At 40.4% G+C, this 27301-nt stretch overlaps 1 protein-coding gene across 2 annotated transcripts in view; it reads left to right on the forward strand.

Annotated features, from left to right (window-relative positions):
- LOC129857829 (glutamate receptor ionotropic, delta-1-like) overlaps positions 1-27301 on the forward strand; it is a 443480-nt gene that overhangs the window by 396719 nt on the left and 19460 nt on the right. For both annotated transcript variants that reach the window (XM_055926464.1, XM_055926455.1), the window contains exons 9-12: positions 6007-6108; positions 9840-10037; positions 11044-11365; positions 17853-17991. In XM_055926464.1, coding sequence (XP_055782439.1) covers positions 6007-6108; positions 9840-10037; positions 11044-11365; positions 17853-17991 — 761 coding nt within the window. The remainder of the gene's footprint in view (positions 1-6006; positions 6109-9839; positions 10038-11043; positions 11366-17852; positions 17992-27301) is intronic.

Below are 27301 nucleotides of genomic sequence, written 5' to 3' on the forward strand. Positions count from 1 at the left end.
TGGGGTCATTGTCCATTTAGAAGACCCATTTGCAACCAAGCTTAACTTCCTGACTGATGTCTTGAGATGTTGCTTCAACATATCCAGATACTTTTCATTCCTCATGAAGCCATCTATTTTGTGAAGTGCACCAGTCCCTCGTGCAGCAAAGCACCCCCACAACATGATACTGCCACCCCGTGCTTCACGGTTGGGATGGTGTTCTTCGGCTTGCAAGCCTCCCCCATTTCCCTCCATACATAACGATGGTCATTATGGCCAAACAGTTCTATTTTTATTTCATCAGACCAGAGAACATTTCTCCAACAAGTATGATCTTTGTCCCCATGTGCAGTTGCAAACCGTAGTCTGGCTTTTTTATGTTGGTTTTGGAGCAATGGCTTCTTCCTTGCTGAGCGGACATTCAGGTTATGTCAATATAGGACTCGTTTTTACTGTGGATATAGATACGTTTGTACCTGTTTCCTCCAGCATCTTCACAAGGTCCTTTGCTGTTGTTCTGGGATTGATTTGCACTTTTCGCACCAAAGTACGTTCATCTCTAGGAGACAGAACGTGTCTCCTTCCTGAGCGGTATGACGTCTGCGTGGTCCCATGGTGTTTATACTTGCATACTATTGTTTGTACAGCTGAACGTGGTACCTTCAGGCATTTGGAAATTGCTCCCAAGGTTGATCCAGACTTGTGGAGGTCTACAATTATTTTTCTGAGGTTTTGGCTGATTTCTTTTGATTTTCCCATAATGTCAAGCAAAGAGGCACCGAGTTTGAAGGTAGGCCTTGAAATACACCCACAGGCACACTTCCAATTGTCTCAAATGATGTCAATTAGCCTATCAGAAGCTTCTAAAGCCATGACATCATTTTATGGAATTTTCCAAGCTGTTGAAAATCACAGTCAACTTAGTGTATGTAAACTTCTTACCCACTGGATTTGTGATACAATTGAATTATAAGTGAAATAATCTGTCTATAAACAATTGTTGGAAAAATTACTAAGTAGATGTCCTAACCAAATTGCCAAAACTATAGTTTGTTAACAAGAAATGTGTGGAGTGGTTGAAAAACGAGTTTTAATGACTCCAACCTAAGTGTATGTAAACTTCCACCTTCAACTGTACACTGCATGAAAAACCTGGCTTTTCAAACTACATAGATGTTGTTTTTTTATCTCTTTCGAACTCAACAAATCATGTTCAATTCGAGAGAAAATTAAAGAAGGGATGAGCAAGGGAGCACTCAATATTTCATAACACTATCAGTCTTCAATGTTCAGAGTTGGGCTTGTGATGAAATCCCCAAGTCTTAAAATAACCCATGGAGTTTGGTTCAGGATGTTGATATCCCATTCCTCTTTCTCGTTCTCCTCTCCTGTGTTACCGATGTCCTTCATTGTACATGGAAGTTGTAAGGTCTCCCGCACTGGAAGGTCCACTCGGTTGCACAGGGTCTTACAACATCCTTCATCAATAATTCTAGACAATAGATAATATTCAGTGTAGGGTTGTGTCTCATATTAAAGCAGAGAACAAAGACTCCATTAAAGCACAGAACAAAGACTTCTTGATCTTTACTGACTTTTCATAGAAATGGGTTCGTTTGAATAGTGGACTACAGGGCATATTGCTAAAAGGGATTCACTTTGTGAAATAAAGCTTTGCAATAATGAGCCAATTCATTCATTCAAATGTCCTAGTCTTATAGAAAGTGGAAAACAGTTTGTGTTTGGAACAGACCAAACAAACCAAATATATATTTTTTTTGTATTAACATGATTTGAAAGGGGCTGATAATTAAAGTGGGTTATATTACTTTTGAAACTATCTTTCCATTCTAATTTTGGCCCACCATTGTTGTAATAGCCTGTAGGCAGCAGGAAGGCTGTGCAGAGAGGACATGCTGCATGTGGATGACTGAGCTATGCTCTGTGTTTAGATACAGTCCTGGTGTCTGGCCTAAGGCCAGCTCTCTTGTCATGTCAGCTTGGTCCCCAGGCTAGTACCAAAGATGTGCCAGTTCTTTGTCCAGCTAGCAGCTGTGATTAAGAATTTAACAGGAAATAAAAAGTTTTACTTCCCCAGTAAGGTGAAAAGGTAGCCAAAACAGAGTGATGGTTTTGATGCTGTAGCTGTATGACATGATTGGATTCAGTGAGGTGGTAAACTAATAGAATGTGTATTATGCTTATATTTCCTGTCATCCTGTCAAACCAGAGAGATTCCAGGACAAACTTGCATTAATGGCTTTGTATTGGTTGCATAATGCATCATATTGCACTAGGTGAAGCACAGTGAAGGCACATGAGGACGTGAATTTGTTTGTGTTAAAGATTAGAGAAAAAAAAGTACACACTGTAGATCTAACTATTACATTTCTCTCAGATAACTGTAATCATGTTTTTGTTTTATTTGTAACCCTTGCAATGCATTGTCATTGTCACAACCTCCATTGTCATCATCAATATCATCACCATCAATGTCATCACCACCATCATCTCTAGCGAACAGCATCCATTGCCATATGTTGCTGAGTCCGTACTACCTCAGTATGGTTGCAAGTTGTGTGACTGATGCAGTATTTAGAAAGAGGACCCTGTTACCATGCTAGAGGCTGCACTTGTTGCCTTGGTGACCAGCTCATATATTTGCATGCAGGGTTGTGGAGTAAAGGATTACATGTAATCTGTTACATATAAGGGATTACAAAAAACGTTAACTGTAATCCGTTACGTTACCAGCAAAAATGTTGTAATCAGATTACAGATACTTTTGAAAAACTAGATGATTCATTCGAGGGTTACTTTTAAATTGAGAAAGGATGTTGGCGAAAATAAATCTCTGTTGTCTCAATGACATTCAAATCAGCATTGAAAAAAGGCACAAATGTAAGTTTGTTCCACCTGAGCGAATCAGACCACAAGTCAGAGACAATTATGATGACACACTAAATTTGTTTGATGGATCATGGGAAAAGAGCAGGAATATACTTTTGTCGGCTAGAGTCCAAGCTATGTCTCCCAATGGTGCGACTGCTGTCGGCATCCAAAGATTATCCAACTTGAATAAACGCTTGGAGGTGGTGCAGTCTACGGCGATACGGATGTCACTTATTATTTATATCTACATAGCGCATTGATGTGAATCACACTGCTGCTCTCTCATTTAGCTATTTGCGCCTTACGGATTGTGGTTGTTGTGGATGGCTGTTCACAAATCTAAATGTGTATTTGAAGCCAATAATGGTTGAATTCAAGAAGTTTAAACTGCCTATCAATCATTGTTTTTGAAACCAGTGGACAGCCAGTGAAAATGTGCTCTTGCAACAGCTGCATAGTGTGGATCCCAGCCTATGGAATCAACTGGGGCTTTTATTGCTCAATCTAATTCAGGCTGATAAAAAAATCCATAGGCCTAATAGAAACATGCTCAAACTCGCCCACTTTTGATAGACTTATCAATATACACTGCTCAAAAAAATAAAGGGAACACTTAAACAACACAATGTAACTCCAAGTCAATCACACTTCTGTGAAATCAAACTGTCCACTTAGGAAGCAACACTGATTGACAATACATTTCACATGCTGTTGTGCAAATGGAATAGACAATTGGAAGTGTGCCTGTGGATGTATTTCAAGGCCTACCTTCAAACTCACTGCCTCTTTGCTTGACATCATGGGAAAATCAAAAGAAATCAGCCAAGACCTCAGAAAACCTCCACAAGACCTCCACAAGTCTGGTTCATCCTTGGGAGCAATTTCCAAATGCCTGAAGGTACCACGTTCACCTGTACAAACAATAGTATGCAGGTACCACGCAGCCGTCATACCGCTCAGGAAGGAGACGCGTTCTGTCTCCTAGAGATGAACGTACTTTGGTGTGAAAAGTGCAAATCAATCCCAGAACAACAGCAAAGGACCCTGTGAAGATGCTGGAGGAAACAGGTACAAACTTATCTATATCCACAGTAAAACAAGTCCTATATCGACATAACCTGAAATTCCGCTCAGCAAGGAAGAAGCCACTGCTCTGAAAGCGACATAAAAATGCCAGACTACGGTTTGCAACTGCACATGGGGACAAAGATTGTACTTGTTGGAGAAATGTCCTCTGGTCTGATGAAACAAAAATAGAACTGTTCGGCCATAACGACCATCGTTATGTATGGAGGAAAATGGGGGAGGCTTGCAAGCCGAAGAACACCATCCCAACCGTGAAGCACGGGGTGGCAGTATCATGTTGTGGGACTGGTGCACTTCACAAAATAGATGGCTTCACGAGGAATGAAAAGTACGTGGATATATTGAAGCAACATCTCAAGACATCAGTCAAGAAGTTAAAGCTTGGTCGCAAATGGGTCTTCTAAATGGACAATGACCCCAAGCATACTTCCAAAGTTGTGGCAAAATGGCTTAAGGACAACAAAGTCAAGGTATTGGAGTGGCCATCACAAAGCCCTGACCTCAATCCTATAGAAAATGTGTGGGAAAAACGGAAAAAGTGTGTGCGAGCAAGGAGGCCTACAAACCTGACTCAGTTACACCAGCTCTGTCAGGAGGAATGGCACAAAATTCACCCAACTTATTGTGGGAAGCTTGTTGGAGGCTACCCGAAACGTTTGACCCAAGTTAAACAATTTACAGGCAATGCTACCAAATACTAATTGAGTGTATGTAAACTTCTGACCCACTGGGAATGTGATGAAAGAAGTTAAAGCTGAAATAAATCATTCTCTCTACTATTATTCTGGCATTTCACATTCCTAAAATAAAGTGGTGATCCTAACTGACCTAAGACAGGGAATTTTTACTAGGATTAAATGTCAGGAATTGTAAAACTGAGTTTAAATGTATTTGGCTAAGATGTATGTAAACGTCCTACTTCAACTGTATATATATATATCCATTAATTTTGAAGAATATAACGTAGAAATGCCTCATGAGCTTTGTTCAACTGTCACACTACATGAAAACCCAAAATATAAGCTTGTTTTTCTCCAATGTTTGTAAACATTGTAAATGTAAATGTGCGCTGTATAGCCTCATAACATGGTTAAAACAATTCTGATATCATGGATGGTCAGTCCTTGCACCCATAGATGTGTATTCGACCGTTTTGTTATTGTTTCTGTTTCATCTGTGGATTTGCCCTTTAAACAGCTTCATATTAATTAACAATATATCAAAGTGACACCAACTGAAAGGTAAACAATAGGTCTATAGCAAATATAGCATATGGCATAGCACTAGCATAGCACTTTTCAGTAGTGCTCAAAGCATGCCTTTCCATGACCGCAGTATTTACTTTTCAACTCTAATCAATGAGCCCAACCAGTCCTCCATGACAACAACATCACAATCAACAGAGTAGGCCTGGATAATAAGTCCTTAGTTTTGGGGTTATGCTCAGGTAAAACAATTTGGCTAATCTATACTTCCATATTTCCAAGTCCTATTCTTGAAAATCAAGGGGTATAACATTTATTGGAATGACTGGAATTCTGATTGTAAAGATATAATTTAATTGTATTATTATATGTAGTATAAAGCAATGGGTTAGAGGAGCCTACATAACCAACCCATAAAGTACAATTTAACATCCATATATGGCCAGCTATGTAAACTTTAACATTGATTTATCTTGCAATAGATGTGGTTCAATTGGTAACATACATTTTTGTCTTCTTCTAATGCCCCTTAAGGGGAAAGTCATCTAAAAGTAACTAAATGTAATCAGATTACGTTACTGAGTTTGCGTAACCCGGAAGTTACGTTACTGATTACAATTTTGGACAGGTAACTAGTAACTGTAATGGATTACATTTAGAAAGTAACCTACCCACCCCTGTTTGCATGGCCAGTTCCCTGCATTTCTTAAAAGTGATTTTGTCTTGTGTGCCAACTGTGGTGATTATATTAGTCATCACACACCCCATTGAGTTTTCACTGAAATTAATAGATTGCTTAATTATATTGAAGATGCTCTCACTTTCCCATCCTCTCTCTCAGTTGGCGACTTGGGACTCAACTCGTGGGATGAACGGTAGTCTAAAGGAGAGTCGGATAGAGAACGGCATGCAAGGAGTGACGGTCAAGGTGGTAACATTACTAGTAAGTGCTTACTCACTACCAACACTATACCAACTTGCCACTTGATGCTGCTATACTCTGTCTGGTCACCTTGTCACTTCCTGTATAGGATTATAACATAATGTGAGATCTGGCTCTTCTTCTTCATCTGGCTCTGTGGATCTACTCCACCCTTACAGAAAAAAACACATGTTCCAAAACCAAATATTTTAATGTGATCACATCATCTTAAGTCAAGTTAATGTGATAACATGTGACAACATGTAAAGCAACATGTGATAACACAACCTGGTCTCAGAGCATTTTATATGATTATTTATGTAAATACGAGAGACTCCAGTTAGTATATGTTACTTTTCATATGGTATGTTTTAATTTGTGGATGTCCATCACCCATTTCGTATGATATGTTACGAATAACACTTTGTATTACACTACCGGTCAAAAGTTTTAGAACACCTACTCATTCAAGGGTTTTTCTTTATTATTACTATTTTCTACATTGTAGAATAATAGTGAAGACATCAAAACTATGAAATAACACATATGGAATCATGTAGTAACCAAAAAAGGGTTTAACAAATCAAAATATAGTTTATATTTGAGATTCTTCAAATAGCCATCGTTTGCTTTGTTGACAGTTTCGCACACTCTTGGCAATCGCTCAAACAGCTTCATCTGTGTCACGGATCCCCCCGGTACTGCTGCTCATTCTGTTCACCAGTTCTGGAGGTCTACGTCACTGGCTTTCTAGGCTTCACTGAACGGGATTCATTATCATCAACCCCGGACTGTCTTGTCTGATTACACACCCCTGGTTCCCATTTCCCCTGATTAGTATGTTATTTTTGTGCCCTCTGTTCCCTCTGTCTTTGTTGGTTATTGTTCCCATGTCCGTTGGTGGTGTGAGTACCTATGTGTTGGTGCAGCTGTTATGCTGCGTGCTTTATATATTGTGCATTACGGGTATTGTGTCGTTCAACGAGGTTTACCCTCGCTCTTTTGTTTGGGTAGAGCCCAGTGTTTTTGTATACGTGTTTGTTTTGAATGTATTAAAAACCCCTATTGTGTATTCCTGTGCCTGTCTCCAAAATCCTTTACACCAGTGTGACAACTTGGAATGCTTTTCCAACAGTCTTGAAGGAGTTCCCACATATGCTGAGCACTTGTTGGCCGCTTTTCCTTCCCTCTGCGGTCCAACTCATCCCAAACCATCTCAATTTGGTTGAGGTTGGGGGATTGTGGAGGCCAGGTCATGTGATGCAGTACTCCATAACTCTCCTTCTTGGTCAAATATCCCTTACACAGCCTGGAGGTGTTTGGGTCATTGTCCTGTTGAAAAACAAATAATAGTTCCACTAAGCCCAAACCAGATGAGATGATGTATCGCTGTGGTAGCCATGCTGGTTAAGTGTGCCTTGAATTCTAAATAAATCACATACAGTGTCACCAGCAAAGCAACCCCAAACCATAACACCTCCTCCATGCTTTACGGTGGGAAATACACATGCGGAGATCATCGGTTCACCCAAAGCACTACTCACAATGACTCAGTGGTTGGAACCAAAAATTGGACTCCAGACCAAAGGGCAAATTTCCACCATTCTAATGTCCGTTGATCGTGTTTCTTGGCCCAAGCAAGTGTCTTCTTATTGGTGTCATTTAGTAGTGGTTTCTTTGCAGCAATTTGACCATGAAAACCTGATTCACAGAGTCTCTAAACAGTTGATGTGGGGGATGTGTCTGTTACTTGAACTCTGTGAACCATTTATTTGGGCTGCAAACTCTGAGGTAACTCTGGGTCATCCATTCCTGTGGTGGTCATGAGAGCCAGTTTCACCTTAGTGCTTGATGGTTTTTGTGGCTGCACTTGAAGAAACTATCAAAGTTCTTGAAATGTTCCGTATTGACTGACCTTCGTGTCTTAAAGTAATGATGGACTGTCATTTCTCTTTGCTTATTTGAGCTGTTCTTGCCAAAATATGGACGTTGTCTTTTACCAAATATGGCTATCTTCTGTATACCACCCCCTACCTTGTCACAACACAACTGATTGGCTTTAATTAAGAAGGAAAGAAATTCCACAAATAACTTTTACAGCACACCTGTTAATTGAAATGCATTTCAGATGACTACCTCATGAAGCTCCCGAGTGGCGCAGTGGTCTAAGGCATTGCAGTACTAGAGGCGTCAATCCCGGGCTGTATCACAACTGTCAGTGATCGGGAGTCCCATAGGGCGGAGCACAATTGGCACAGCGTTGTCCGGGTTACGGGAGGGTTTGGTCCTCCCTTTTTTTAAATACATTTTTGAAAAGCTGGTTGAGAGAATGCCAAGAGTGTGCAAAGCTGTCATCAAGGCAAAGGGTGGCTATTTGAAGAATCTCAAATATAAAATATGTTTTCACTTGTTTAACACTTTTTTTTGTTTACTACATGATTCCATATGTGTTGTTTCATAGTTTTGATATCTTAACTATTATTCTACAATGTAGAAAATAGTTAAAAATAAACACGCTTGAATGAGTAGGTGTTCTAAACCTTTTGACCGGTAATGTTACGAATTGGCAAAACATACATTATATTACTCATGTGAAAATGTACAATATGTATGATATGTTGCAAACGTTGGTTAGGATTAGGGGATAGGGTTAAGTTTAGGAGTTAGGTTAAAAGGGTTAAGGGAAGGGTTAGCTAAAAGGGTTAGGGATAGGATTATGGGAAGATTTAGCTAACATGCTAAGTAGTTGTTAAGTAGTTAAAAAGTAATAAGTAGTTGAAAAGTTTTTAATTAGCTAAAATGCAAAAGTTGTCCATGATGAGATTTGAACTCACAAACTTTGGGTAGCTAGACATTCACGCTGTACATCCACAGATCCACCCTTAAGTAACAATCTGTCTTATGTAACCATACCAAACGTGCATTAACATATAATACTAATTAGAGTGTCTCGGATTTAACTTTACCTTTACGTCTAGTCTATGAGACCAGGCTGGATAACATACTACTACACGAGAAAATGTGAACATGTGAATTGTTCCAAAAACATGTAAAATATGTAACATTTCATGTGAAATAATGTGATTTTCCACATGTGAAATAATGTTTTTTTCTGTAAGGGCAACCATACAATACAGCTCCTCCTTAGCTGCTTGTCCGCTACCATTCTGCTCTCTCTCTTCACACAAGATTTACCTGCTCCATTCTTATTCACATAGGTTCTGCTTGGCTCCCTCTTTGCAGCTCTGTTTAATTCATGTAGTTTTTCCAATCCACCCCAGCAGCTCTCCTCCTCAACTCTCTTTTCCACCCATTCAATTCATTCCTGACACTCTCCCATAAAGAAGAGCCATTGTTTGCCTCAGGACATTTAGAATGGTAATTTCTGCCTGATTAAGTGTCACATGTCTCCACAACACTGGCTGTTACAGGTCAACAGACACCCAGGAAACTCTTTATGAAGATGAAGTTTGACTTGCAGCTGGTCTTCATAAAGTTGTCACCCAAAAGTCCGAAATGACAAAAAAATTGTTTTCGGTTGAACTGAACCCGTTTATGAACCACGCTGGCATGCTGACAAATGATGGGACTGTGATTTAATGCACACGGACACTTTGTCAAATGTACAGTAGTGTTTAAACTTTTGGCTGCATGAATACTCTATATCTATGTTTTTGAGCCAAGGCATTTAGTCAAAGTAAAGTTGAACTTCTAAACCCAAATGATGTTGTGTTCTATATGTTATCCAACAGGAGGAACCCTTTGTGATGGTAGCTGAGAACATTCTTGGGCAGCCTAAACGCTACAAAGGCTTCTCCATCGATGTTCTGGATGCTCTGGGGAAAATCCTGGGCTTCAAGTATGAGATCTACCAGGTGGCCGATGGAAAGTATGGAACCCCTACCTTCAACGGCTCCTGGAATGGCATGATAGGAGAGCTCATCAGTAAGGTAAGTCTGTCCACCACAACTGGAGTTTTTACGGTTTGTTTTGGAGGTTGATCCATAGTTTGCTTTTGACTGTTCTGGTGACATCGTCTTTCCCATTTGCTGCAGTTCTTTCCTCCCTGAGGAGCTGACTGTAGCCTTGACACAGTGGAGTCCATTATAGTGTTGGTCTTCATGGAAAGATAGTCACTGCACAGTGTGATGACTCACTATTGTGGCAGATCTGTTCAGGCCAATGATGTTTGCATCAGAGTGGCCCCACTACAGTCTGGCCATCAGGCTGACAATCAGGCTGCTCCAGACAAAGCAGTCACCAGTGCAGGAGGGGCTTCAACTCAGCAGGTTAACAATGCTAACAGTAGGGCAGTGAGTGGGCAGGGAACAATTATATCACCCAATGGAGTAGAGAATCACGGGTAGAAGTAAGTCCCTGTAATGTCCTGTAAGTGAACTTGCTACAGAGAATGCAGCCCAGGTGAGCTACTTTTCAGCCTTTCACGCTACCAATACTTTGCGGACATTATCACTTCATGAAGGGAGAATTTATCTTTGATTATGGCCTTGAGATAGTGTTTATCCCAACAATCCAGACATGATTTGTGTCATAGGGTCCCACTCAATCAGCAGGTGTCCAAAACCAGTGTTGATACTGCTGTGAAATTAGAAAAAAGATACTAGCAACATGTGATCAATGTACTGTAAATCTTTCATGTGAGATTAGCCTTTACAATAAAGCTTTACAATAAAATTATTTAGTAAATTGGCATTTGGAATCTGTCTGGGCTCTATAGATCTGCATGGCCTTCTGCTGTGTGAAATAGTTCTAGTTTCAAGCCCATATAACAATGGAAAGAGCAAAGGAAAAAGCCACAACAGACAGCTATTTTAGTGTTAACTTTTTTTTTCTGTGACCATGAAATGGCAAACATCAACAGAGTATTATCTCAGAACCAACAGCTTGAATGTATTTTCAAGGCTGTAACTGATCTATCTCTCTATCCATCCACAGCGAGCAGACATGGCAGTATCAGCCATCACTATAACTCCAGAGAGGGAGAGTGTGGTGGACTTCAGCAAGCGCTACTTGGACTACTCTGTGGGGATTCTGATGAGGAAGTCTGAGGAGAAGATCAATATATTCTCTCTCCTGGCGCCCTTTGACCTGGCCGTTTGGGCATGCATCGCAGCCGCCATCCCCGTGGTTGGTGTCATGATCTTCATCCTGAGGCGGGTCCAGTCGGTCCGTCCCGCAGGGGGACACCAGGCCACCTCTGTGTCCACCTCCCTCCAGAGCGCCATCTGGATTGTCTATGGAGCTTTTGTGCAGCAAGGTGAGCTTGGTACTGTGGCATCACAAGAGAGGAAAGAGGAGACATCAGCATCTTGCATCAAAGTCGCTTCATATGCAGTAAAATGCTTACTTGGTACAATATCACTGACAACAAAACAGTGACTTTTGACCATTGGCAGCAATATGACACAAAGATAGATAGATCCATATATGGCTAGATAGATAGACAGATATACACTACCAAACATTAGCAATAACTTTTGCCCTCAGAACAGCGTCAATTCATCGGGGCATGGATTCTACAAGGTGTCAAAAGCATTCCACAGGGATAATGGCCCATGTTGACTCTAGTGCTTCCCACAGTTGTGTCAAGTTGGCTGGATGTCCTTTGGGCTGTGGACCATTCTTGATACACACGGGAAACTGTTGAGCGTGACAAACCCACCAGCATTGCAGTTCTTGACACAAACCGGTGCGCCTGGCACCTACTACCATACCCCGTTCAAAGGCACTTCAATATTTTGTCTTGCCCATTCACCCTCTGAATGGCACACATACACAATCCATGTTATAAAGGATTTGAAATTGTAAAAATCCTTCTTTAACACGTCTCCTCCCCTTCATCTACACCGATTGAAGTGGATTTCACAATTGACATCAATGAGGGATCATAGCTTTCACCTGGATTCACATGGTCATTTATGGAAAGAGTCAGTGTATAACCAGACATAAAAACAATAGAAAAGGCTTTTGTTTTGTCCCTATTAATGCCACACATACAGGTAGCACAGTTGTTTAATTTGAAGAATGGAGCCCATTTCCCACTCTAGCATTTTAAAGGTGCCTTTGACCCAAAGAATATCAGGTTTTTGAGTCTGGTCCGGATCCAGGCATCTCAGTTGTGGATAAATGACTACTTCAGCAACCACTGTTAAACCCTCAACAGTGTCTAGCGCAGTGGTTGCCAACTGGGCGATCGCGATCGAATGGTCGATCTTCAAGGCATTCCTAAATCATGAAATATTTCTGTAGAAAAGCCAATGAACGATCAAGGTCTGCGCTCCATTTTTAAAATCGTGTTGAGCTGTTGCCGGTAGGTGCACTTGATTCAAAAGTCCTACGTACCGGGTAAGCAAAGTGTTCCCGTGAGACAAACTCCGCCTACCGGGCTGACAGGCAACTCTGTGACTAAATCGAGTGCACCTACTGAGCTGCCCAATCGGATAGCTCAAATCACCGTGGCTACAGAGCTTCCATGACCCTGGCCACAGATAAGTTTAATAGCCTACGTAAGATTTAATAACTTTTAAGAGAGACTGTCAATGAATACAGCAAAGAACTGCTGTTTTTATGAGTGAGTTCATGTTTAGGTTTATATTCAGCACTGTCACTGTTTTATTCTACACTATTACAAAACGCGCTTCTCCACACTTCCACTCGGGCTGCAGCTGCAATGAATGAGTAGCCAAGTATCGATAGAACAACATGAATTTGTGCATGAGGCAGGTGCGACTCGAGTTTCACCATCAGGTGGAAGACGGTGTCCCCTCTCTGGTCAGTCTCACCGGAGGAAAGGAAGGAGAGAGCAGGGACCGTGAGAGGCGGTTGGGAAAAATAGTTTTGAGTTTCCAACTCGGAATTCCAAGTAGGATACTCTGGCATCTTTCTAGAGCTCTGACTTTTCAACCTGAAGATCACTGACGTAGTGATTTGACCTCCTTGACCATCAGATGCAGGTACCATCAGTCCAGTAAAAATGTAAAATGTAAATTATTTCAATTCATGCTCCACAGTACCTCACAAGTGCTAAACCAACTGATCTATTTTGTTATCAAAGCTAGCGTTTTGAAATATAATATTGTCGGATTAACAATATTGGCAGGCCAATCATATAGCCATTATGCTGTGATAATGTATTAGACCTACTGCCCAACCCTCATTCCTACAAAACTGTGAGTGAGGGTAATGTAAAAAAAAAAATCTGAGCAGTAGATTTCAGCTTGCTTTTTGACTGCGAAAGTGATCTTGACTCAGAAAAGGTTGGTGACCACGGATCTAGCACTTTGCCAGGCAGACTTTTTAAGCCGAAGCCCCACCATATTTTAGGAATCTTCACTTTTTTTAATTTTCACATGTTGACCTTTCCACGTCTTTGGAGGATAACTTAAATGTGTTGGTAAATATGACTGCCACTGTGGATGTACATCAGAGGTTTCCACAGTGGTCCACGACCCCAATTTGATATCTGAAAATGATTGCGACCCCAACCATGTGAAAAAAAAGTATGTAATTAACAGCTAATGTTAACTTTTTTATTTGGGGCTATGGCAGTCAATTGCAAAACATTCTAACAGTATTTCTGATGGTGTTCTCAACTCAATATCACATACTTGATGCATGTGCTTGACGAGTGTCGCATCAGAGCATCTCAAAGTCACGGGGCGTGGTCGACAGTGAGCTCCTCATATCTGTTGTCACATCCAACCTGGATCGATATTTGGTTTTAATGTAGACGAGAGCACTGAATCCAGCTTCACACAGATATGAGCTGGCGAAGGGTACCATGAGTTTTAATGCTCGGGGGAGACTGCAGCGTATTCCCTTTGAGTCAGGAACCAAAACTCCTCCATGGTGACCCATGAATGCTTTGTCTGGAGCATTCGGTCACATGATTGATCAGCTTTTCGATTTCACTTACCGGCATGTTAGCTGAGCCAGGATCAGAGTCAAACGGATTTCTCTCCAATAAGAAATCTTTCCTCTGAATCCACTGATTCAGTCATCTGTAGAATGTTTTGGTATTTCCCCTTCATGCTTGCGTTCAGTACATTCAGTTTCCCAAATGTCTGTTACATGGACAAGGAGACACATTTACTTTTCATTACACAAAAAGTCGTCAGTTCAATTTACATCCATTGCAAATGACAACAGTTCCTTTCTCAATTTCAAAGATCTTTCCAACACTCCCTCTCGATAACCACAATGCCTCGATGTGAATTATAAACTGGGTGGTTTGAGCCCTGAATGATGATTGGCTGAAAGCCATGGTATTTCAGACTGTATACCACTGGTATGATACACATTTATTTTTACTGTTATAATAGCGTTTGTAACCAGTTTATAATAGCAATCAAATTTTATTGGTCACATACACACATTTTGCAGATGTTATTGCAGGTGTAGCGAAATGCTTGTGTTCCTTGCTCGATCTGTCACGCCTGCTCTCGCTCTCCATCTCTGGCGCTCAAGGGCGCCAGGCTGCCCTTCATTACGCGCACGTCACCATCATTACGCAAAGCTGTGCAACATTGGACTCACCATTACTTTGTTGATTCTCTTTATTTATCTGCTCCTCAGTTTGTTCCTTGTGTCAGCATTGATGTCGTTATTTTCCCCCTGTCCAGACGCTGTTTCTGTCCCTTTTCATGTCCGTTGTTTATTAAATGTTCTCCCTGTACCTGCTTCTCGTCTCCAGTGTCAATCCTCACAATATCTAACAATACACACAAATCTAAAAATAAAATAATGGAATTAAGAAATATATACATTTGTGATGCACTGATATACCCTATCCTACCAATCCTCGACTTCGGCGACATCATTTACAAAATTGCCTCCAATACTCTACTCAGCAAACTGGATGCAGTATATCACAGTGCCATCCGTTTTTTCACCAAAGGCCCTTATATCACTCACCACTGCGACCTGTATGCTCTAATCGGCTGGCCCTTGCTACATGTTCGTCGTCAGACCCTCTGGCTCCAGGTAATCTATAGGTCTTTGCTAGGTAAAGCTCCGCCTTATCTCAGCTCACTGGTCACCATAACAACACCCACCCGTAGCACGCGCTCCAGCAGGTATATCTCACTGGTCATCCCCAAAGCCAACACCTCCTTTGGCCGTCTTTCCTTTCAGTTCTCTGCTGCCAATGACTGGAACAAATTGCAAACATTGCTGAAGCTGGATACTTATATTTCCCTCACTAACTTTAAACATCAGCTATCCGAGCAGCTAACCGATCGCTGCAGCTGTACACAGCCCATCTATAAATAGCCCATCCAATCTACCTACCTCATCCCCATATTGTTTTTAATTACTTGCTTGCTAAATTGTAATTACTTGCTACTATGGCCTATTCATTGCCTTACCTACTCACGCCATTTGCACACACTGTATATAGACTTTCTTTTTTTCTATTGTGTTATTGACTGTACGTTTATTTATTCCATATGTAACAATGTATTGTTGTTTGTGTAGCACTGCTTTGCTTTATCTTGGCCAGGTCGCAGTTGTAAATGAGAACTTGTTCTCAACTAGCCTTTCCTGGTTAAATAAAGGTTAAATAAAAAAAATATTGCATCTCCATCCCAAAGCCCTTGCTTGGAAGTGTACTTTGCCAGACTGCCAAGAACATTGCCCCCATACAGGCCAAGGTGGCGAGACACGGTAGTGATGACACCATAGGCCTAGTTGATCTCTGCACCAGACAGCATACTCTTGCCAGCATACTTCGGCTCCAACGTACGCTGCGGCGTGTATAGGCTTCAGGCAGAAGTCTTCACGCTTTTTGATGTATTTCAGAACTGCAGTTTCCTCTGCTTGGAGCAACAGTGAAGTGGGAATGGCAGTACGGATTTCTTCTCTCACATCTGCAAGCAGAGTCTGAACATCAGACAGGATGGCATTGTCTCCCACAATCCATGCAAATGGCTACTACTATAGGTTTCAGGAGTTTCACGCTCTCCCAAAAATACATAATCCAGGAGGATCCTCTTGATGGGGCTGTCCATATCGGCAGACTGTGATACGGCCATTTCTTGGAGAGACTCCTTCCCCTCCAGAAGACTGTCAAACATGATGACAACGTCACCCCAACGGGTGTTGCTGGGCAGCTTCAATGTGGTGCTCTTATTCTTCTCACTTTGCTTGGTGAGGTAGATTGCTAATGATGAATTATTCCTTGCCCACGAACATTCGACCACCCATCAGAGATGATTGCAATATAGTCTGCTTTCTCTATGATTTGCTTGACCATTACATGAACTCTGTTGAACTTTGCATTCAGGAAATTAGTTGATAAAGCATGTCTGGTTGGAGGGGTGTGTGCTGGGCGAAGAATTTTCAGAAATCTCTTCCAATACACATTGCCTCTGAGCATCAGAGGTGAACCAGTGGCATACACAGCTCGAGTAAGACACTCATCAGCATTTCTCTGACTACGTTCCTCCATTGAGTCAAAAAAACGTCTGATTCCAGGAGGACCGTGACCTGTTGCTATCGTTAAGGTGTCTGATTCATAATTTTCACCTCAAATAGAAATAGAGGGACTTTTGTCAGAGGTTGCTTGTTGTGAGCGCTGAGGGAACTTTATGCACTTGGCCAGATGATTCTGCATCTTTGTTGCATTCTTCACATATGATTTGGCACAGTATTTGCAAATGTACACAGCTTTTCCTTCTACATTAGCTGCAGTGAAATGTCTCCACACATCAAATACTGCCAGTGGCATTTTCCTGTAAAGATTAGAAAAAAAATTGTAAAACAAAATACAATTCCATGTACAGATAAATAGTTAAGCAGTTAGATTAAACAACTAATTTGTAAGATAAATGTTTTAAAATGAAGTGCGGGGAGCAGCACAATGCAGAAAATAGAATTTTTTTTATAAAAACCCTGGAATGAGTAGGTGTGTCCAAACTTCTGACTGGTACTGTGTATATATAGATATGTATATATTTTTCTTTATATATGAAAAATAACGAAAAATGAAAATACAGTATATATATACATATATGTTTCGTTTTTTTTAATATAACCCTATGGCATTTAGATTTTTCCACAAACACCTCTCTGAAACAAATCTTCTAGAACCTCTTGACCTTGGTATTAGTGCCGCATGAACACAATATTACTCCGTTTTTCTTCTTTTTCGTTTTTGAAAAAGTCCTAAGGGTACATCATTGATAGTGACACTTGGAGACAAATGTATGTTGTTTTTTTCTCACAGCCTGAATCTCTCAGATGACATTTCTGTGGCTTTACTCTTCAAAATGATAATTCACATTGACATTTCCTCGTCCGCTTTCTGTGAAGTTAGGACATGTATGGAGACAGAGTGCTTAGACTTCTGCTACAGGAAGAGAGAGCCAGCTGCCTGGGCAAACAATGGGAATGTGGAGGAGCATTTAGAGAGGGAATGAGAGGAAAAGTATTTGGTAGAAAGAGGGTTAAAAAGAGAGACCAAAATTAAGACCCGAAATTGACATAGAGACAGTTAGAAAGAGTACGATAAAGTGATGAAGTGCTATGATACGGAGACAGGAGAGAGTGAGCAGAATAATTTTTTGAGGTCCTGAAAAATACAATTCCATTATAAAAAATCAACCAGATCGTTAGGATCAACAGGCTAAAACAAAACCGGCAGAGTAATGGTGCAATAAGTTGTGATATCACAAACAATGAATCAAATCCATATAATATTGTTCAAGACTTCATACAGTACATACTAACTTATCTTGTTTTTCTAGGGGGAGACTCCATTCTGGGTTCTGTGGCTCTACGTATCGTCATGGGCAGCTGGTGGCTTTTCACCCTCATTGTGTGTTCCTCCTACACGGCCAACCTGGCAGCCTACCTCACGGTGTCCCGCATGGACAACGCTGTACGGTACGTTATTAACTATTATCAACCCTGTTGTACAGTGTATCCTTCTATCTTTAAGACTCATTGAATGGTGTGGTAATTTTCTGGTGGTAAGTGTCTTCAACTGGCAAGGATACTGGTATGTCTTACTTTTTCCAGCATTGACCTGCACTGCCAATTTCCTGATGTTTTTTGTCTTTGTGGGTTAGATCTCACCCATTTAGGCAAAATTAGACATACCAATAAACTCAAGTTGGGCAGGCTGTTGACATGCTGTCTGTCTTATACAAGCCCATAAATATGGACCAAGTGTAATTCACACTACAACAGATAATTGTAATTCCTAACCCACTCCTTAAAAAAAGTTTTCCCTCCTTAGTCCATATGTTATTTGTTAATAAATCCAATTTAGCACACTCCTGTCCAAATAGAACATGGTGGTCACTGGGGAGAATCCTAAATAGCACCTAGATCCTTTATATCACGGCTTATTGTTCAAACATCTGTACCCCTTAACACCGTGCCCATTACTACAAGAATATAATATTTGTCGACAAAATCTTTCTACTGCTCAGACACAGTTATTATGTCTCTGTATACAGTTGAAGTTGGAAGTTTATGTACAGTTAGGTTGGAGTCATTAAAACTGTTTTTCAACCACTCCACACTTGTTAACAAACTACAGTTTTGGCAAGTCAGTTAGGACATCTACTTTGTGTATGACACAAGTAATTTTTCCAACAATTGTTTACAGACAGATTATTTCACGTATCATTCAATGTATCACAATTCCAATGGGTCAGAAGTTTACATACACTAAGTTGACTGTGCCTTTAAACAGCTTGGAAAATTCCATAAAATTATGTCATGGCTTTAGAAGCTTCTGATAGGCTAATTGACATCATTTGAGTCAATTGGAGGCGTGCCTGTAGATGTAATTCAAGGCCTACCTTCAAACTCAGTGCCTCTTTGCTTGAAATCATGGGGAAATCAAAAGAAATCAGCAATTTCCAAACGACTGAAGCTACCACGTTCATCTGCACAAACAATAGTAAGCAAGTATGAACCCCATGGGACCACGCAGCCGTCATACCGCTCAGGAAGGAGACACGTTCTGTCTCCTAGAGATGAACGTACTTTGGTGCGAAAAGTGCAAATCAATCCCAAAACAACAGCAAAGGCCCCTGTGAAGATGCTGGAGGAAACAGGTACAAAGTATCAATATCCACAGTAAAACGAGTCCGATATTGACATAACCTGAAAGGCCGCTCTGCAAGGAAGACGCCAGTGTTCCAAAACCGACTTAAAAAAGCAAGACTACGGTTTGCAACTGCACATGGGGACGAAGATCATACTTTTTGGGGAAATGTCCTCTGGTCTGATGAAACAAAAATAGAACTGTTTGATCATAATGACCATCGTTAGGTTTGGAGGAAAAAGGGGGAGGCTTGCAAGCCGAAGAACACCATCCCACCCGTGAAGCACGGTGGTGGCAGCATCATGTTGTGGGGGTGCTTTGCTGCAGGAGGGTCTAGTGCACTTCACAAAATAGATGGCATCATGAGGCATAAAAATGATGTGAATATATTGAAGCAACATCTCAAGACATCAGTCAGGAAGTTAAAGCTTGGTCGCAAATGGGTCTTCCAAATGGACAATGACCCCAAGCAAACTTCCAAAGTTGTGGCAAAATGGCTTAAGGACAACAAAGTCAAGGTATTGGAGTGGCCATCACAAAGCCCTGACCTCAATCATATAGACAATTTGTGGGCAGAACTGAAAAAGTGTGTGCGAGCAAGTGTGTGCAAGGCCTACAAACCTGACTCGGTTACACCAGCTCTGTCAGGAGGAATTGGCCAAAATTCCCCAAACTTTTTGTGGGAAGCTTGTGGAAGGCTACCCAAAACGTTTGACCCAAGTTAACTCAACATTGCCTTTAAATGGTTTATGTAAACTTCTGACCCACTGGGAATGTGATGAAAGAAATAAAAGCTTAAATAAATCATTCTCTCTACTATTATTCTGACATTTCACATCCTTAAAACAAAGTGGTGATCCTAACTTACCTAAGACAATGAATTTTTACTAATATTAAATGTCAGGAATTGTGAAACTGAGTTTAAATGTATTTGGCTAAGGTGTATGTAACCTTCCGACTTCAACTGTATTTGTTTATAGTGGAAATTACACAGAGGAAGGAGAAAATTACGGAAGATGTATCTGTATTGTCTTGGGGCCAAATCAAGACTCTGTGTGTACATGCATGCGTTCATATGTGCGTGTGTGTAAATCAAAGTGATTTTGTGTGTAAGTGACAGGAAAGATTTAATCAATAGATGCTGTTAGCTCCATCAGCCAACATTTGCTTGAATCATTCCATAAACTAAATGTAATGAAAACTTGTGTGATAATTACTTCTCATTCTTTACTTAAACATCAGAGAGCGTAATCACCATGGCTCAGGGTGGAGAGGTGAGATTAAAGGACTGTGATTAAATGTATTGCTTCAGATTGATGATGTCTCTCTGCTGAACGATATGAGAAACTCCTCTATTCACACCGATTCACTAATTACCTCATATTAACAAGGGTTTATTTGTGTGGCATACAAAACATACAATAGACAATTAACCCCAAGCCCCCATCAAAATCCCCAATAAATGGTTAATTGACCACAAAATCAAAATTTTGCAATGTCTCAGTCTGGTTTTTAAATTGAAGAGGGAAGTCCACATGTACAGACAAATGATATCAAGGATCTGGAAAGATTATTTATGAAGGAATGGTCTAATATTCCTCCAAATGTCTTCTCCAATCTCATTAAACATTTCAGAAAAAGGCTCAGTGCCGTTATCCTCGCAGGATGAGGTATTGAACGGTATTAGAGGTGCCAATATAGGTGCCATATAATATACACTAAGTGTACATTAGGAAGACCTTCCTAATACGGAGTCCCCCTTTTGTCCTCACAACAGCCTCAATTTGTCTTGGCTTGGACTCTAAAAGGTGTCGAAAGCATTCCAAAGGGATGCTGGCCGATGTTGACTCCAATGCTTCCCACAGTGGCTCCTGTACACTTAGTGTATTTGAGTTTTAAAAAGGCATCTACAGTTTGTAATTTCAACTTCGAAATTTCATACTTGATTTTCCTTATTGAAAAATGTATAAATCCTTAGAAAATATGTCCATTAATTATAATCCACATAATAATTCACATTTCCTTTAACTGCAGGATTATTTTCCTGCTGTAGCAAACTGGCTCAAATGAAGATCCTATATCTGTAAATCCAATTAACAGTAATTTGGTATGTAGGCCCAAGGTACATCTCTTAACTTTGTTTGAGAAAAACTAAGGGATTGGTTGAGCGATGGCTAAATTAATGATAAATCAGATTTTACTTGTCCATTTAAATCCTTTGTAAATCCACTCAACAAGGACCTATCAACTTGAAGCTTTTGGGGGTCATCAAATACATTACCATTATAAACCATGTTAAGTTTGGCATTGATATCTTAAGAAAAGGAAACTATTAACAATTCACTTTTTTTACAATGTTAAGTTAATACTTAAAATAATCATACAAAATGTTCTTCTCAAGGACTTAAAGTCAGATTCACTCCAAATTTGGTATTTGCTCTCATCACAATAGTCCCTATAGAGTTTGTGAAAATAACATTGATGCATACAAAGATGGCCACACTATACCTGTAGATGCATATTAGCAAATAAAGTACAGTCCCGAGTGGCACAGTGGTCTAAGCCACTGCATCTCGGTGCAAGAGGTGTCACTACAGTCCCTGGTTTGAATCCAGGCTGTATCACATCTGGCTGTGATTGGGAGTCCCATAGGGCGGTGCACAATTGAGTCCCATAGGGCGGTGCACAGTTTTGATGTCTTCACTATTATTCTACAATGTAGAAATTAGTAAAATAAAGAAAAACCCTTGAATGAGTAGGTGTGTCCAAACTTTTGAATGGTACTGTATACTAATATGCACAAATAAATCTTAGCGATTAGTCAAAAGATGGCTGAATTGACAAATCATAAATAACAATTTACGTGTCCATTTTAACCAGTGGTCGCAACACTTTCTGTGTTAAAATTCAAGCAGAGATCTATTGCTCAGATTTGTTTTAAACTTGATTTAACTTCACTAGGGTAGGGGGCAGCATTGGGAATTTTGGATGAAAAGCATGCCCAAATTAAACTGCCTGCTACTCAGCCGTAAAAGCTAGAATATGCGTACGATGATGGGTTAGGGCAGTGTGCAGTGTGGTCGCGATTGCCTCGTTTGTGGACCTATTGGGGCGGTAAGCAAATAGGAGTGAGTCTAGGGTGTCAGGTAGGGTGGAGGTGATATGATCCTTGACTAGTCTCTAGTGACGGAAGTGAGTACTACGGAGCGAAAGTCATTTAGCTCAGTTACCTTAGCTTTCTTGGGAACAGGAACAATGGTGGCCCTCTTGAAGCATGTGGGAACAGCAGACTGGGATAGGGATTGATTGAATATGTCCGTAATCACACCAGCCAGCTGGTCTGCGCATGCTCTGAGGATGCGGCTAGGGATGCCGTCTGGGCCTGCAGCCTTGCGAGGGTTAACACGTTTAACTTCTTATGGCTGGGGGCAGTATTGAGTAGCTTGGATAAATAAGGAGCCCAGAGTAAACTGCCTGCTACTCAGGCCCAGTTGCTAATATATACATAATATAATTTATCCAATATGTGCATTGGATAGAAAACACTCTGACGTTTCTAAAACTGTTTGAATGATGTATGTGAGTATAACAGAACTCATATGGCAGGCAAAAACCTGAGAAAAAATCCAACCAGGAAGTGGGAAATCTGAGGTTTTTAGTTTTTCAACTCATTGCCTATCGAATTGCCTATCGAATTGCCTATCGAATACACAGTGTCTATGGTGTCACATTGCACTCACTAAGGCTTCCACTAGATGTCAACAGTCTTTAGAACCTTGTTTGAGGCTTCTACTGTGAGGTGGGGGCGAATGAGAGGGGATTGAGTCAGAGGTCTGCCAGAGAGGCATGAGCTGACCACGCGCGTTCACATGATAGTTAGCTTGCGTTCCATTGCAATTCTACAGACAAAGGAATTCTCCGGTTGGAACATTATTGAAGATTTATGTTATTCAAATCCTAAAGATTGATTCTATACAACGTTTGACATGTTTCTACGGACTGTAACGGAACTTTTTGACTTTTCGTCTGCACCTAGTGATCGCACCTCATGAATTTTGATTACTGGGCTAAACGCGAACAAAAAGGAGGTATTTGGACATAAATGATGGACATTATCGAACAAAACAAATATTTATTGTGGAACTGGGATTCCTGGAAGTGCGTTCTGATGAAGATCATCAAAGGTAAGTGAATATTTATAATGCTATTTCTGACTTCTGTTGTCTACACAACATGGCGGATATCTGTTTGGGTTGTTTTGGTCTCTGAGCGATGTACTCAGATTATTGCGTGGTGTGCTTTTTCCGTAAAGTTTTTAAAAAATCTGACACAGCGGTTGCTGTCAGAGCAGCTGTCAGAGCAGCTCATAGATTACTGCACCTGTACATAGCCCATCTATAATTTAGCCCAAACAACTACCTCTTTACCTACTGTATTTATTTATTTTGCTCCTTTGCACCCCATTATTTCTATCTCTACTTTGCACCTTCTTCCACCTTCTTCTTTTACTTGCTATATTGTATTTACTTCGCCACCATGGCCTTTTTATATATATTTTTTATTTATTTATATATATATCTTGTTTGCCTTCACGTCCCTTATCTCACCTCACTTGCTCATATTGTATATAGACTTATTTTCACTGTATTATTGACTGTATGTTTGTTTTACTCCATGTGTAACTATGTGTTGTTGTATGTGTCGAACTGCTTTGCTTTATCTTGGCCAGGTCGCAATTGTAAATGAGAACGTGTTCTCAATTTGCCTACCTGGTTAAATAAAGGTGAAATAAATAAAGTGAAATAAATAAAATTAAGGAGAAGTGGATGTAAAATTCCATGCATAACAGTTGTATCTTTTAGCAATGTTTATTATGAGTATTTCTGTAAATTGATGTGGCTCTGTCACGTTCTGACCTTAGTTAGCTTTGTTTTCTTTATTATTTTGGTTAGGTCAGGGTGTGACGAGGGTGGTATGGGTGTTTTTGTCTTGTCTAGGGGTTTTTGTATATCTATGGGGTTTTGGTATTGTCTAGGTAAATGTAGGTCTATGGTGGCCTGAATTGGTTCCCAATCAGAGACAGCTGTTTATCGTTGTCTCTGATTGGGGATCCTATTTAGGTTGCCATTTTCCATTTTGGTTTTGTGGGTTATTGTCTATGTGATGTTGCATGTATGCACTCGTGTCTTATAGCGTTCACATTCGTTTTTGTTAGTTTGTATAGTTTGTTCTGTATTCTTCTTGATTAAAAGGAAGATGTATTATAATCACGCTGCGCCTTGGTCTCCTTTGTATGACGGACGTGACAGGCTCGCTGCAAAATCACCGGATGTTTTGGAACTACTGAACATAACGCGCCAATGTAAACTCCGATTTTTGGATATAAATATGAACTTTACCGAACTAAACATACATGTTTTGTGTAACATGAAGTCCTATGGGTCTCATCTGATGAAGATCATCAAAGGTTAGTGTTTTTCTGTGACTTGGCTCTGACCTAACATAATCGTTTGGTGTGCTTTCGTCGTAAAGCCTTTTTGAAATCGGAAACTGTGGCTGGATGTACAACAAGTGTATCTTTAAAATGGTTTAAAATACTTGTATGTTTGAGGAATTTTAATTATGGGATTTCTGTTTTGAATTTGGCGCCCTGCAGTATCACTGGCTGTTGACGAGGTGGGACGCTACCGTCCCACATACCCTAGTGAGGTTAAAAAACATAAGCCTATGCAACATTAACCAATTAAAAACAGTTCTGGAGCAATGTGGTTTGTTCAGTAGGCTATAGGCCCAATACAAATAGCTGACTAATCAGCCTGTTACCAAGCCTTAGTAAACTTCCTGAAAAAAATGTGCTTGACCAGATACAATGCTATTTCACAGTAAACAGACTTTCAGCACGCTTATAGGGAAGGACACTCAACAAGCACAGCACTTACACAAATGACTGTTGATTGGCTGAGAGAAATTGATGATAAAATGATTGTGGGGGCTGTCTTGTTAGACTTCAGTGCCGCTTGACATTATCGATCATAGTCTGCTGCTGGAAAAACGTATGTGTTATGGCTTTACACCCCCTGCTAATATGTGGATAAAGAGTTACTTGTCTAACAGATCACAGAAGGTGTTCTTTAACGGAAGCCTCTCAAACATAATCCAGGTAGAATCAGGAATCTTCCAGGGTAGCTGTTTAGGCCCCTTGCTTTTTTCAATTTTTACTAACGACATGCCACTGACTGAGTAAAGCCATGTGTCTATGTATGCGGATGACTCAACACTATACACGTCAGCTACTACAGCGACTGAAATGACTGCAACCCTTAACAAAGAGTTGCAATTAGTTTCAGAGTGGGTGGCAAGGAATAAGTTAGCCCTAAATATTTCTAAAACTAAAACCATTGTATTTGGGACAAAACATTCACTAAACTCTAAACCTCAACTAAATATTGTAATAAATGGTGTGGAGGTTGGGCAAGTTGAGATGACTGAACTGCTTGGAGTACACCTAGATTGTAAACTGTAATGTTCAACACATATTGATACAATAGTAGCTATAATGGGGAGAAGGTCCTACAGGCACTAGTTTTGTCGCATCTTGACTACTGTTCAGTCATGTGGTCAGGTGCCACAAGGAAGGACTTAGGAAAATTGAGTTGACCATCCGTAATAAATACAAATACAATACATTATCACTGCATATTGGCTATGCTTGATTTGCCCTGCCAAATTTGTTCTTCTCAGACCATATAAAAATTATATTTAAAAAATGTAAGTATGTGAACACACTTGTAATAGATCATTTGTTGAGTAAGCATAATAATTAGCATTTTTTTCTGGACTGATGGCCTGCATCTGATGGTCAGTCTGAGGGGAGGTAGCAGCGGTGAGGCTGCCTCTCACCCGACTCACCGTCCCTCCCCTGACTCACCGTCCCTCCCCTCTCCTTGCCGTCTCTGAGAAAAGGGGACCGTCTTCCAACTGATGGCAAAACACAAGTCGCACTGCATTAATTCCCCTCATGCACCAATTCAAGTTACTCCTATGAACAGAGAAAGTGAAATATTCTTTGATATTAAAAAAGACACAAGCTGCTAATAATAACGCAAGCTTATCGGGATACTTTGCTATAGTCATTCGTTGCAGCTGCAGTAGGGGCAACACACTAATAAAAGTCTTAAACAAAGTGTTGACAGTGCTGAATAACAACGCAAGACTTTATCGTTGGGTTTTTTACAGAAATGTTTGGTGATCAACAAGGAATGCCTTGGAGATCGACCAGTCGATCACGATTGACCGGTTGGTGACCACTGATTTAAACCAATGTAAATCCAATCCACAGTTGCCTATCAACTTGAAACGTGTCATCGCTATCATGTCCCTAAAATGAACCTCACTGAACTTAGTACTATGAAGAAACAGGGAAACTATTAACTCATTATTTGCATATGTAACGCTAATGCACAAAACCATCTTCTCCTCATGAACCATCCATACCATTCACTCCAGACTTGAATGGTTTTGAGTAGGGTTTTTTTTTGCATTCAAATGAGGCCGTAGTGTACGTATAAATGCACGTTAGCACATATACTAATGCTAAGAATATTTTTTTACATCTTATTCTCATGAACCATAATTCAGATTGACTCTAGATTTGGTGTATAGACTCAATGAATATGAGAATGTTTAGCTACTGCATTCAAAGTCAGCCGCGCTACACAACTAGATGGCACGATATCACAGCAGAGCTATTAGAACTGAACTAATGGACATGGGGCCATGACATTTGTTATGTAAACTTGATCTATATGTCCTTAGAAGCTGTGCGACTATAAAGTTTCTGCAACCTTAGATGGCTGCACCAGACTAGTTGTTGGCAGTATAGATGTCATTGGCACCATAGGCTACCAGAGCAATAACTATTTTTTTTCTACTTGCACATCCTCATCTGCACGTCTATCACTCCATTGTTAATTGCTAAATTGCAATTACTTCGCCACTGTGGCCTATTTATTGCCTTACCTCCTTACTTCATTTGCATACACTGTATACAGATTTTTCTATTGTGTTATTGACTGTACGTTTGTTTATCCCCTGTGTTGTTGTTTTTGTCGCACTGCTTTGCTTTATCTTGGCCAG

This window comes from Salvelinus fontinalis, chromosome 1 (genome assembly GCF_029448725.1).
Source record: "Salvelinus fontinalis isolate EN_2023a chromosome 1, ASM2944872v1, whole genome shotgun sequence".
Taxonomy (NCBI): Eukaryota; Metazoa; Chordata; class Actinopteri; order Salmoniformes; family Salmonidae; genus Salvelinus; species Salvelinus fontinalis.